Here is a 12,751-nt window from a genome sequence, read left to right on the forward strand (position 1 = left end):
ACCTGCTGTACCAGCGATGCTTCCCCACCTGCGTTAGCAGGGTCTCTAACAGGGATGGAAATGAATTAAAAAAAACAGAAACACACAGAGGGTTCAAAAAGCTTTGCAAACCCGCCTCACAGCGCAGAACAAACTAAAAGTGTAGCACGCAGGAAAAACAAAGCAATTCAAATCGGAAGGTCTAAAAGCACAGCACTGAGAAATGACAGCAAGACTATTTTGACAAACGGATGATGCAGAGTCTTCAAGCCAAGGGGAGCAGGTGCACGGCTCGGCAGTGCTGCTGAATTGCACTTGCGTAGGAGCTGATCTCCGTTCTGTTGTGTGTACAAGCCTGTAGATCAATTTCTGTAGAGTTTTCTTTTATGTGACGCGATGCCATTTTCTAGGTCATCCTGCCTCCTGTCAGAACGACTACCAAACCCCTTTGTGTTTCTTCCCTGCTTGGAACACGCACACACAAAAGCCTGATTGATGCAGCAGGGATCAAGATAACCTCACATCTGCCAGCTGGGACTGTGCTAATGCTACCAGTACAGGTCTGTGGTGTTCAAAAGCATTTTGAAAAACTCTAAGGTGCGACACATAATCATACACCAGCTGAAGCTGACATCCCTGGAGGGTGGATGTAAGTATGTGAAATAAATGTCGAAATGATACAGCTTTTTCTCATTTGTTTTCAAAAGCAAAACGCTGGGCAAAACTCTTTGGGGAGGGAGGGTGGGGGGGGATGATTCAAGTTCAGTATGTGTTATCCAGTAACCCCCTTGCTAATCGCCTTGTAAAAAACAGGTCTGCTGTGGAAATCCTTGTGTGCCATCTAGTGTAAGCCTGTGTCACTACACCAGGAATGAATGCAGTTTGCAGATTACAAATTGGGGTTTGTTTACAGTGATATTTTATTTTAGGCTTTTAGAAATGATAAAGTTTTGTGCAAGAGCCTGTAGCCCTTTCTCTTACCGCCTGGAAACTCTGACATCATTTCAATGGCCATGTGCATGTTCTTGCGACAGACGTCCACCGGCTCATCAAACAGCTGGGACAGAGGAAGGATAACATCGCTCTTCAGAAACGCAATCCTTTAAAAGAATACCACAACAGCCCTGTGAATTAGCTCCATTTCATTTTAACCAGTAGCTATGCACACTGTCATTGTGCACAGCAAGCTTGTAGTTGTTGCATGCATTTACCATAGTTAATGGTTTGCCATGCGTTTTTGAAACCCATTTCATGCATTAATATGCTTTATTATCTCTCTGGGCTTTCCAATGATTGCATAGGCTTTATTAAACTTTGCTTTTACTGCAGGAAACGTTTATACAGAATAGAACAATAACACACCCAAACACAGCAAAGCAACAGAGTAAATGTGCTGCACAGTGTCCATTGATGGTAGCTCACCTTCCTACGTTATGGGTAGTGAGGCGGTAGAATATCTCTGTGGTTTTCATGCGCACTGTGCTGTCCACATCTCCAAGGAGACGTTTTAGGCTCTCCAGACACCCTACAGTTGCAGTGGGTTAAAAGTTGACACTCTTAATCACAGCAGTGAAAATTTCCATCTTTAATACACAAAACCAATGACCCACAATGTCTGTAAAATCCTGTTGACCTTAAACTGGGAATGTGCACGTCAAAGACATGCAAAAGGTTTTTAAAAACAAGCACTCAGTCCGGGTCCTGTTGCCATGGCAATCGCTGACATTATTCACTTAGCAATGCGATTAGTTCCACCTTTGCCTTTTTCTCTGCACATATTGCACATTAGAGCTCCCAACAGTCGTTGATAGCATGACATCATACAGCACAGAGGGGTACTGTACTGCAGGCATCTTAACGATCCGCACAGCGCTGAATTTAATAATCTGCTGAGTGATCATAACTCAGGATACACAGCTGTCATTTGTTACAGTTGCTCATAGATATTTTGCACGTTTAATGAAGTCGCCATTCTATTTTGTCTTTGAAGACGAGTATGTGCAACGAGGTCAGCTTCCGGTTGATACAGAGGGATTGATCTCACTCCTTTCATGACCAGGTTTTTTTTCAGGATAGTGGGTTTATGAACAGGGCAGGTGCTCTGCAAACTGTCAACAAACTGTGAAGCAGAAGAAAATCGCTTGGGACTCACTGGACATAACGGATGAAAAACCAGGTCCCTTTGTATAGAATATCCCTGTCATTCAACCAGCTGATCTGCATTTCCACACTATAGTCATCTTATAATGAGTTGTACCGCGTGTAACAAGACTACCACCGTACATCAAACTATAGCCCCCACCGTGGTGCAGTTTGTGATGCTTTTCCTCGTGTTTATCAGAACTATCAAGGGCCATCTGCTGATGCAAAACTACCCTCTGTGTCACCTTATCATTGAAAAAAATCCCTTTGTAATCGACCACAATGCACTATATTTCCCAAACTAATACATAAGTTTATAAAAGACCATCAAATACCACTTTAGTCTCTTATCTTATGGAGATGATCTTGAATTAAACTGAGCATGTATTTGGCTGTGTGGTCCAGTGGTTAAAGAAACGGGCTTGTAACCAGGAGGTCCCCGGTTCAAATCCCACCTCAGCCACTGACTCATTGTGTGACCCTGAGCAAGTCACTTAACCTCCTTGTGCTCCGTCTTTCGGATGAGACGTAGTTGTAAGTGACTCTGCAGCTGATGCATAGTTAACACACCCTAGTGTCTGTAAATCTCCTTGGATAAAGGCGTCTGCTAAATAAACACATAATAATAATAATAATAATAATAATAATAATAATAATAATAATAATAATAATAATAATAATAATAATAATAATTTGCAATTCTTCAATCTACCTACACTTACGAGTTGGACCACGCTTGCATGTGCGCTTTGCTGTGCTTGGTGTCGTGAAATAGCCGGCAAGAAACCTGTTGATTGGAACTTACCTAGACGCATGGCTTCCAAAGCGATCTCCGGGTCGTGCACCAAATCGCACAGGGACATGAGCGCCCTTTGCCGGGTAATCAGCTCCGGGTTCTGCAGTTCCTCGTTGAGTTTGGGCACAGCCCGTCTTCCGAAAGCAATGGGGGCTTTGGTGCAATCGATATTTGGGGGTAAATGACCCGAGATACGAATGGTGGTCATATCTGATAAGAAACAAATATACAGTATATACAAAATCAGATATCAGCAACTGAAAAAATAAACGGAAACACAAATCAATAACGTTGACCCGATTGCACAAGGGGAGATTGCAAGAGCCGACTACGAGTTTCACAAAACAAATACCTAACCGTATATTAAGAAAAAAACAAACATCTCAAGTTAATTTAAGTTAAACATATGTAGAACCTTAAACAAAATGTGACGAATAATCAGCTTTCTATAAACCTTGGAAAGTTTATTTGAAAACTCCCGCAGTTACTTCAGCGTTCTGTTCAGTTTACAGTCAGCGTCTTCCGCTTGCTGCGGTTGCTTAGAAACCGCGAGGTCGATGCGGCGGAGTGGGCGTGGTCGAGGGCGGGGCGGTAGAGAGCCATGTTTAACGTCTAATTTAATTTGGATGTGTTACAGTGGCTCTGGTATGTCCCTTTCATTAGAAACATGTCTGAACGGCAGTAATTCATTACATGTTCTGTTCAGTAAATCATGAATGGAAAACGGACATCTCTGACAGACGTGCAGTGCTGTTAAAGCTCCGCCCTCGTGAGCGACGTTCTGTCGGGGACGCTGATTGCCATGGTAACGTTTCGGTCCGCGACACTCACAAGCTCACGGTTGCTGCTGACACTTCACTCTTCAGACGACAACAACAACAACAGCAGCGACCTGTGTAAGTATTATTAATATATTGCTTCCAGTGCTAAAGACATGTACGTGTCAATACAGTCACGGTTCACATTACGTTTCATTGGAATAGGGCAGAAATAAGTATTCGTCTTTGATGTCTGGTGACTGTATTATTAATGTGTTATCGTGTTACAACCATTGTGAGCTAAACGTGTCTAATAATTGACTATACATAAAAATCGTTATGTTAAGTTATACATTGTGGCATAAATTTGAATTCAGACTGCAACAAATGTGACTTTTTTTCAGCTCTCCTTACATTACAGCTGTTGTGTTCCTGTGTGTTTACATAGCGATCCTCTGTCCCTCCACAGCGGCCGAGCGAAACCGACTGCTCTCTCCCTTAACGAGGACACGGGTTTGAATCACAGCTGCAAGATGGACAACGGGAGGTTGCATTTATCAGCGCAGGTTAGCAGAGACAGAGTGATATCCAAGTTCCCAAAGGTAAAAAAAAAAGTCAATTTTTAAATAAGGCTGATGTTACTAACAGTAGGATTTTTACTGGTATTAAGGCAGCTGATTCCGCTGCTGCAATAGCTGCATGAAACAACATCTTAATATAACCACACGTTTCACTTTCTCTAAACTTAAAGTCAATCAAATACAAGTATTTCTCTTTCTTCAGTCCGGTCTTTTTGGGACTTCGTACTGGCAGTAGAATCTGAACTAGTAATAGGAAACTGCTGCCAGTAGATTTTCTACTGGTTCTAAAATCACTAATAGAAAATAAATAAATAAACCAGTACTTTTGTTTAGCTGCATGCTGTTAACCCTTTAATTCTGTGTCTGTTTCACTGTCTTTGAAAAACAAATACAAATGGGGCATTGATGTTACTTAGTATGTTAGGTTACACTGCTCTGCTGCAGAATGAGAGCGCTCTGCAGTTATATTAGGGGTTGAAAGAGTTACAAAGAGAATGGCTTTCCATGCTAGTTCGTTAGTTAGTTATTAACTGGAGTAAACACTTTGGAAATGTGCTCCAGTGTGTCCCGGAAAGTCTGTGTAATTATACATTATACAATCCCATTGCAATCACAATGTATTCACGGTAAATCCCTTTTGTAAAGAAAAATGAGAAGTCAGTGGAAGCATGCCACGTGTGTTTCAGGTTGAAGACGCAGGTATTTGATAATAATAATAATAACCATCATAATACCAACGAGCAAAACTGGATATGCAGGAAACTTTTTTTTTTTTTGAAGTACAATAAATCAGGAAATACAGCTTTTAATTCCCACCTGGGCCTGGGAAGATGTAAGCATGCCACTGTGGAATGCAGCAATACAAGTGTCACAGCTGTAGGCTATAGTATATGCTTACAGTAGGGTAATTGTTAGAAACATATTCGCTTTGTAAAAAGGGCATGTTTCACGTCCAGACATAGACAGCGCACTGCTTCAAAGACAAACACATGCTTTCCAAGATATGGCCTTCCAGGTATCGATGTTAATAGCTTTCTATGCCAAACAAGTCCACTCCAGTGTAAAGATCACTTTCACATTCCAGTGAGTAATGTATGCCAAGACCCCAGGAATGGGGGGGATAGAGGGGCTCAGCGTTGTAATGATGCTATTGTATCCCACTTAGAAACACTTTTCTAAAAGCAATTGTAAAAAGGGTTCGACTGATGAGCAGTGTCTTTGTCAATGTTTTTATTTTTCATAAATTGTTACAATAGTGTGATCCCTTGTAAAAAGAAAATCCTACAGTAAAGGCATTGCAAAGTGTAATAAAGCAAAGTGAAAAAGCATGGTAAAGCATACGTAATGCACAGAGAGGTATGGTAAAGCATATTAAAAAACATGGCAAAACCGTGATGAACTCTGTTAAATACACAGTACAAGCATGGGAAAAGTTTACCATGCAGATGTGCTGTGGTAAACTTTTATAAGAGGTAACAGCAGCACAATGGGAAGAACATAGTTGACGACATGATCCCTTATGAGGCTCCACTGTATCTCAGGGATATTCAACAGCAGTAGATTAGCTCTTGGTAGTGCTGTTGCCACATGACTGCCTCTCTATTATTTTTCAAGCTATCCAACCCCGAAATGCTAATCCAGTGTGGGAAGCATGACTTTAATCAGTGCCTATTAGGTTTTGCTCAGTACAAAGAGATAAAACAGCTGACTCATTGGATTAAGAGAAAGAGCCATGTGATGCGAATGATTTTAGCCAGGACACTGAGGTTACAGCAGACTTCACCAGTGTAGCCACATCAAAGTTTCCTGCTGTACAAAGCATAGCAAAGTGTAATAAAGCATAGTAAGAGCAGGGTAAAGCGTTGGTAAGCATTGCAAAGCCCATCGATGGATAGTAAAGCATAGTGAATGCACAGCACTGTGTGTGGTGGATGCATAGTGGTAGACATATACTGTATGTATTTGTATTTACACAAATCACACGCACATCAAATGATTAATATGTGACGCAGTGAATCAAGGATGTTGTAAAAATAAATATATATCTCTTTTACACAATATTAATTTGTTAACGCAATGCAATTCATGTCTCAACCCAGTGAAGGTTTTTCAGGTCAATGCCTCAAAGGTATTGTATAACTCAGTCATAGAGCCTTGCTTTCCAGTTTGTTAATATCACCTTGGAATGAGGCTGCATACAAAGAGACTTATTTACGGTGAATCTAGTACGTGCCTTTGTGGCACATGTTGCTTTTCTTCCATGCATACCTCCAACTACTCGATATTCCATTACTGTATAAAGCTGAATGGTCTTACCAGCCTCTAAACTCCACAACAGGTTGTTTTTTTTTCTGTCTGTAGCAGCCACCTGTGTGACAGAATTGTGATTGTTATTGAAAGCACCTGAGCCCTCCAGGGCAAGAAGTGACAAGTGTAGTCTATCATCAAATGTGCATTTCAACTTCACATAGTTTATCAGCTGGTACAGGGCTGGGTATATGAATGAAGGCACGCAAGCACTGCAGAGAAGCATGCAGACGCACTGCTTTTGATGCTAATTGTTAATGCATTGTTGGAGAATTACTTTCACTTACACAGTTAGAAATGTCCCACTGTGTTTAAGTTATGCTTAAGCTTGCAATTCAGTAGCAGACACAAGACTTTGCTGCTTCAATACGTAAAGGTTAAATAGTTTGGGACTTCCTCCCTTCATTTATGCATTGTCTCTGTAATGAATTGCATTTGCAGTGGTACACGCCTGAAGCCTGCCTCCAGTTTAAAGATCACTTCCACGTTCAAGTGAGAAATGCCTGTCAGGATCGACTCACCAGGAATGTGGGGTAGGTACCGTCGCACGCAGCACTGGGGCTGTATTACTTTCCATTTCAAAGGTGTGCTTGTATTTATCCCTGCACCCAGCATCTGTGGGATAGTTATGTTCTATGCAAGAGATGATCAAAATGTTGGTTGCCGTTTGACCCCCAGAGGCTGATTCCTTGCTGGTACAGTGAAAATACTAAACCAAGGGCATTTCAGAGCATGAAAAACATTTTTGCAGATTGAAAGCTTGATTCACAACGAGGATTGTGACTTGCATTATGGAATGAATTATTAAATTGAATGAAATCAAATGAGCCTCATGGGATGTTTGTGTGCATTTGCATGGTTTGTGTTGCCGCAGGATGATTGCACAGAGGTTAGCTTTTATAAAGGGGTCTTTGCTTCATTAATTCATCTCTAAAGTCCTAATGTCCCCCCGACATCAACCTCACTGAGAACCCTGTCTAAATATCTCAGTAGCGACAGAAACTGACCCTTTGAGTACCATGTTCTCTCACTGCCCCGCTGCTAAAGCAGGATAAAAATGACACTGCGTTGTCTGCCTCGCAAACAGCATCCCTTGATCATTGATGTCTCTCTACAAGATAACATCAGTCATGAAGTAATACATTCCTGGTAAAATCAGTTTCAAGGAATCATGACAAGGAACGAGCCCGTCTCGGGTGAATTAAGCAGCTGAGACGAACGCTGTCTTTGTCTCTCGTCTCTCATCGCAGGCTTAAAATATCCAAGGTGGTGGTGGTTGGAGATCTGTACGTGGGGAAAACGTGTCTCATCAACAGGTATGAACTCTTTGCATTTTATTTCAGTTTTGTCCACGAACCGTTACGTCCTTTGCTAGCCGCTGTTGCTGGCTGTGGAGCAAATAAAAGTAAAAAACAAACCCTGTTGTGCCGTCTGTGTATCAAAATAAGGTTTTTTTTTTCTGAATTCCAGGTTTTGTAAAGATATTTTTGACAGGGACTACAAGGCAACAATAGGAGTGGATTTTGAAATAGAACGGTTCGAGATAGCTGGAGTTCCATACACCCTTCAAGTGTGAGTACAATAACACCCTCTTGACTAAGGGTTAAGGTTGTTTATATACACACTGTTCTTACATTTCCAAGTTGAAATCTCATGCTGGATTGGCAGCACAGTGCCTCCAGCCTGGCCTGGAGGGACCACGCTTTTAGAGGGAGCAGTTCAGTCTCCGTGGTCAACCAATACACAGACTCTCACTTCCCTTGTGACCCAAGCTAGATTTGAACGCTGACCTCCATGTGAAAGGGCAGAGCATTCACCCACTGCACCACCTACACACAATCTAACCAGCCTCACGAGAAATACAAATGCTAAAATGTTACAGCCCGTTCACTCACACGTTAACACTGACACGTATCTGCAGAATTGAACTGTGAAGAGGCCTTTTTTTGAGCTACAGAGGGAGAACTAATCATGCAAAGGTTAAAATGATCAAACAGACCACGTCCTCTGTGATGACTACGCCTGTTGCAAGCGTATCCAGGGTTAAAAAGAAAAGGTTTGAATGCAATTATTACAATTGGTCTTCAGCACTGAAATGTGTTTATTGATTCTTCAGTCAGTCAAGTTCCACTTTGGCCGTGTGTTTAATTGCAAGCTTCTGTATTTTAGCTGGGACACTGCGGGGCAGGAGAAGTTCAAATGTATCGCCTCTGCGTACTACAGGGGAGCACAAGGTGAGCGGTCAGGTTCGTCATAAGAACATTAGGACATTAGAAAAGTTACGAACAAGAAGAGACTACGGGGCGCGTCGACGCCCGTTCAGTTACTAGGAGCGGATTGATCCCCAAAAAAACCATTGGACGATTTCTAGAAACATATCACTAGAGCCACTTAACACAAGAAGAAACAGATACTCAAGGTATTAATATCATTAGAACGAGCAAGACACTGACTGAGCCTTCCATTGTATTGTGTTTCCACCAGCCTGCAGTGACCCTATTGTTTGCTTTGATATTTTTGCAGTTATTATTACAGTGTTTGATCTGGCTGATATTAAGACCCTGGAGCACACAAGGTAAGTCTCTCCCTGTCTTTATTAATAACAGCATATACAAACTGAGCTGAGGTTTTCATTGCAAGTGTAAGAGGCCATCGGGTGGAAAGCTCTGCCCTCGGCCAAAGGACACAACAGACTCTTTATTTTACCCCCAGGGCCTGTTTATATAACATGCATGGGCGTCCTCAGGATTAAACACGGAACACTGAATTCATTAATCAGGCCGTGTTTTTGCAAATATAAAGCATGGATACCGTGTGCTGCAAAACGTTTTTTTTCGGCTGCTGTGTAGGAGATTAGGGCTGCAGAGAGCTCCAATGCAGTTTACAGCTGTGCGTTTCAGGTTCACAGAGGGTTATCTGGGGTCCCTGTTTGTTGTGCAGAAGTATACACGTTTACAGAGGCAGAGCCCAGGGAAGCATGTTTGCAAAGCATTGCAAAAGCTGTGGCAAGCCATGTTAATGCATTGAATAAGCGTAGGAACAGTGTGAAGGACTGCACAGTTACAAAAAGGATGGTCGCTGTTTATTCCTGCTTCCTCTTTATTTCAGACAGTGGCTGGAAGATGCATTGAAGGAGAATGAGCCAGGCTCCTGTTTCATCTTCCTGGTGGGCACTAAAAAGGATTTGGTGGTAGGTGTTCCAGATTTTCCACATCCAAAGACATTTCTAATCTCTGCAACACCATAAACGTCTTGATTCCATTATTCTGACTTTTTGTTTCAAATGTATGTCATACTGTATATTTCCTATTGCAAGTCAGATGGCTTAAACAGTTTACTGTAACAGAAGTATCAGGCCCCTATTACAACTCGGAAAGTTCAAACGTTTTTTTCTTTCCTTTCAGTCCCAGGCTGAGTGTGAAAGAACAGAAAACGATGCTATTAAAATGGCCTCAGAAATGCATGCAGAGTACTGGTCGGTCTCTGCTAAAACAGGTCAGTTAAACCCTTGATACGTGGAGGTGGCAACAGATTGACAGTTGACAGTTCCTTTCCACGTACAGTAGCTTGTGAATATGCCGACAGATTCATATAAAGAGCCATGAACAAAACCGTGGCCATCTTTGGCCACAGTGAAGGCGTCCCTTCAGTGCATACACGTTGCCAGGTCGTTTGGCTTTGATGAAGCTTTGCATGTCTTTGTTACGAGGTACTTTTCAGCGTGGCTTTGGTTGTATTGTGTATGTGCATATTACTGCCTCTTCATTTCCATTGGTTTCTCTTTATTCTCAGGTGAGAACGTGCAGGGATTCTTCTTCCGGCTGGCAGCTATAGCTTTCGAGGAATCCATCCTCAAAGACTTGGAGAAGTCAAACGGCACTGCAGCCAGGATTGGAGAGGGCGATCTCATCAGTAAGGGATTTGTTTTCTTCGTTGTGATCGAGTGTCTCACCTGGAAGCATAGGGATATTATAAATCACTTCCTCTAGAAGTGCCTCCTTAAAAACCCTTCCGTCTTGGCATCTGACATCACCGTGTATCTGCGGTAATAATATCAGCACCTTTTTTTCTTGGTGACAGACTGGATGAGAATAAATCTGCAGTACACTTGTGTCAGAGACGTCTTGCAGCTCATTTGGTCTTTTCCTAGTGAATAATAAGCCAGAGATATTTTTTAAACACTATTAATAATATATATATATTTTTTTAACACACAGAAATTGACCGAAGCTCTGCAGAAAGCTCCCAAAGCAAAGGCTCACCCCAGATGAACCTGGGCTGCTGCTAACGAGAGGGAATGGAGGCGGATGCTGTGTTGGCTTTCACCAGCCTGTGACCAAGTGAAGCCGTGCAAAGAAATAAGAGGCAGTCAGCTGTACACCAGCAGCAGGGTTGGATTATAATGCTCTGAACAGCACCTGTCTTAATACTGACAGTCTTAAACTAAGAGTAACTGCAGACCTCAGCTTTACAAACGCCAGGCAACGTTTGGACAACTTTTCCTGACAGTTTATCAAGCAAATTGTTTTAGAGGTCATTTCAATAGGTAAAGCCGCAATATTCATTGCAACATTGGTTGAAATGCCCCCTTTAAAAAGTTGCCTGGTGTTACATGAGCTTTAGCTTTCTTATCAAAGTACAGGAACTCTTTCCCAAGCTGTGTTCATTACTTTTTTAATGGGAAGTATTTTCCTATTTAGAATGAGATCTTGACCTGACAAAAATCACGTGTAACACTACCTTTAAAAGAGGACAAAGTCTCTGCGATGGTAGCGACAGCTCTGTACGAGAATTTTCACTTTTGGTTAAAAGAAATAAAAATAAGATGACAGTTTTAAATAATACTTTACCAAAAACAATTCTGCTCAAATCCTCTGTCCTGTTTTTCGTTGATGTAAAGGCAAGAGCACCAGATTGTGTTGTCTTGAGTTGTCTTAATCACTCATGGCAAATCCACCAAACCGGGACAGCTCCTCATGTCTCAGTTATGAGGAACGGGTGGACCTCATTTTCCACACCTGATGAAATTCAGTCATCACTCCTGTCCTTACAGGCTTGTCGTTTTTGGGTCAATGTTACTGTCAGGCTGATTTCTAACAGTAATGTAGTCTCTGCAGTGCATTTTCCTTCAGTAGAATATTTTTTATTTTATTATTATGATTCTTAATAGGAACTGTGTGTAGGTGATAACCCAAATACTGTTTGTTAGCTTTTTTATTTCAATGTTTTATGTTTTTTATCTTAATAATAATAATAATAATAATAATAATAATAATAATAATATTTTTTTGAGTTAATTTGATTTAGTGCAGTTTCAATTTTCTGTAGTTTTTTGTAATCTTAAGAAAATGTCTTGATGCCAGTATAATATGTTCTGTAACAGCAAGCTCCCCAAAATAGTGTCACACTGCCAGATGGGAAAAAACGCAAGTGCAGTGCAATAGTTTACTTAAATTAAAGACTATATAAAATATATATATACACACACACACACACATCCCAAAGATTACACCAAACATTAAACAGTGTTAATTGTGTTTTTTAAAATGCATTTACTATTACCAGCGAGTAATGATGGTTCCAGTCTGATCAGGGAGATCTGTTCTTTTCAGAGAGGATAGTGATGGCAGGCAACATTGCAGCCAGCCGTACATCCACATTTACATTCAAGGAGAAACGAATAGTGATTCTGTTTTGTTGTTTGCCACAGTATATGCACATTTGGCTTTATCTGCAGATATCTCTGTAAGTTCAATATATGTATATGTATATCTTTGTGAGTGATGACGTGATGTGCTTACGAGAATCTCGATATGAATGCTGTAGAAAGAAATAAAGCTCATTATTAAAAGCATGTTGTGATGCAGAAGCAGTTTCTTTTAGGCAGTATAGTAACTTGGGATAGGCATGCTTGCAGTCATGTGTCGGTGTGTTGTGTTTTATTCTATATGCTGAATGTCTGATTGAATGATTTGCCCTGTTACATTACCTTGAAGTTATAATACACAATGGGCAGCAGTGTGGAGTAGCGGTTAGGGCTCTGGACTCTTGACCGGAGGGTCGTGGGTTCAATCCCAGTTAGGGGACACTGCTGTTGTACCCTTGAGCAAGGCACTTTACCTAGATTGCTCCAGTAAAAACCCTACTATATAAATGGTTAATTGTATGTAAAAATAATGTGATATCTT

General features: G+C 41.3%; 2 protein-coding genes across 5 annotated transcripts in view; one reads left to right on the top strand and one right to left on the bottom strand.

Annotated features, from left to right (window-relative positions):
- The window catches only part of LOC117428078 (radial spoke head 14 homolog), a 54,891-nt gene extending 51,424 nt beyond the window's left edge, over nucleotides 1-3,467 (bottom strand). The window contains exons 1-4 of one of the 3 annotated variants that reach the window (XM_058994280.1): nucleotides 3,333-3,467; nucleotides 2,927-3,127; nucleotides 1,402-1,504; nucleotides 961-1,079 (exon numbers count right to left, since the gene is read on the bottom strand). In XM_058994280.1, coding sequence (XP_058850263.1) covers nucleotides 961-1,079; nucleotides 1,402-1,504; nucleotides 2,927-3,125 — 421 coding nt within the window. In that variant the 5' untranslated portion in view covers nucleotides 3,126-3,127; nucleotides 3,333-3,467. Of the gene's footprint in view, nucleotides 1-960; nucleotides 1,080-1,401; nucleotides 1,505-2,926 lie in introns of all 3 variants that reach the window. The other 2 variants (XM_034901797.2, XM_034901798.2) reach the window with 2 other exon arrangements.
- Nucleotides 3,468-3,518: 51 nt separating this feature from the next.
- On the top strand, nucleotides 3,519-12,417 carry LOC117428079 (ras-related protein Rab-36-like). Of its 2 annotated transcripts, none has more exons than XM_058994277.1 (11): nucleotides 3,519-3,813; nucleotides 4,124-4,277; nucleotides 7,005-7,096; nucleotides 7,814-7,879; nucleotides 8,034-8,135; nucleotides 8,733-8,797; nucleotides 9,087-9,138; nucleotides 9,672-9,753; nucleotides 9,968-10,058; nucleotides 10,356-10,475; nucleotides 10,781-12,417. In XM_058994277.1, the coding sequence occupies exons 1-11, from the start codon at nucleotides 3,611-3,613 to the stop codon at nucleotides 10,849-10,851; spliced, it is 1,098 nt and encodes a 365-aa protein (XP_058850260.1). In that variant the 5' UTR covers nucleotides 3,519-3,610; the 3' UTR covers nucleotides 10,852-12,417. The 2 variants fall into 2 exon arrangements, with proteins under 2 accessions (XP_058850260.1, XP_058850261.1); XM_058994278.1 differs by having other exon boundaries at nucleotides 3,521-3,813; nucleotides 4,145-4,277.
- The last annotated feature ends 334 nt before the right edge of the window (nucleotides 12,418-12,751 follow it).

This window comes from Acipenser ruthenus, chromosome 21 (assembly GCF_902713425.1).
Source record: "Acipenser ruthenus chromosome 21, fAciRut3.2 maternal haplotype, whole genome shotgun sequence".
NCBI lineage: Eukaryota > Metazoa > Chordata > Actinopteri > Acipenseriformes > Acipenseridae > Acipenser > Acipenser ruthenus.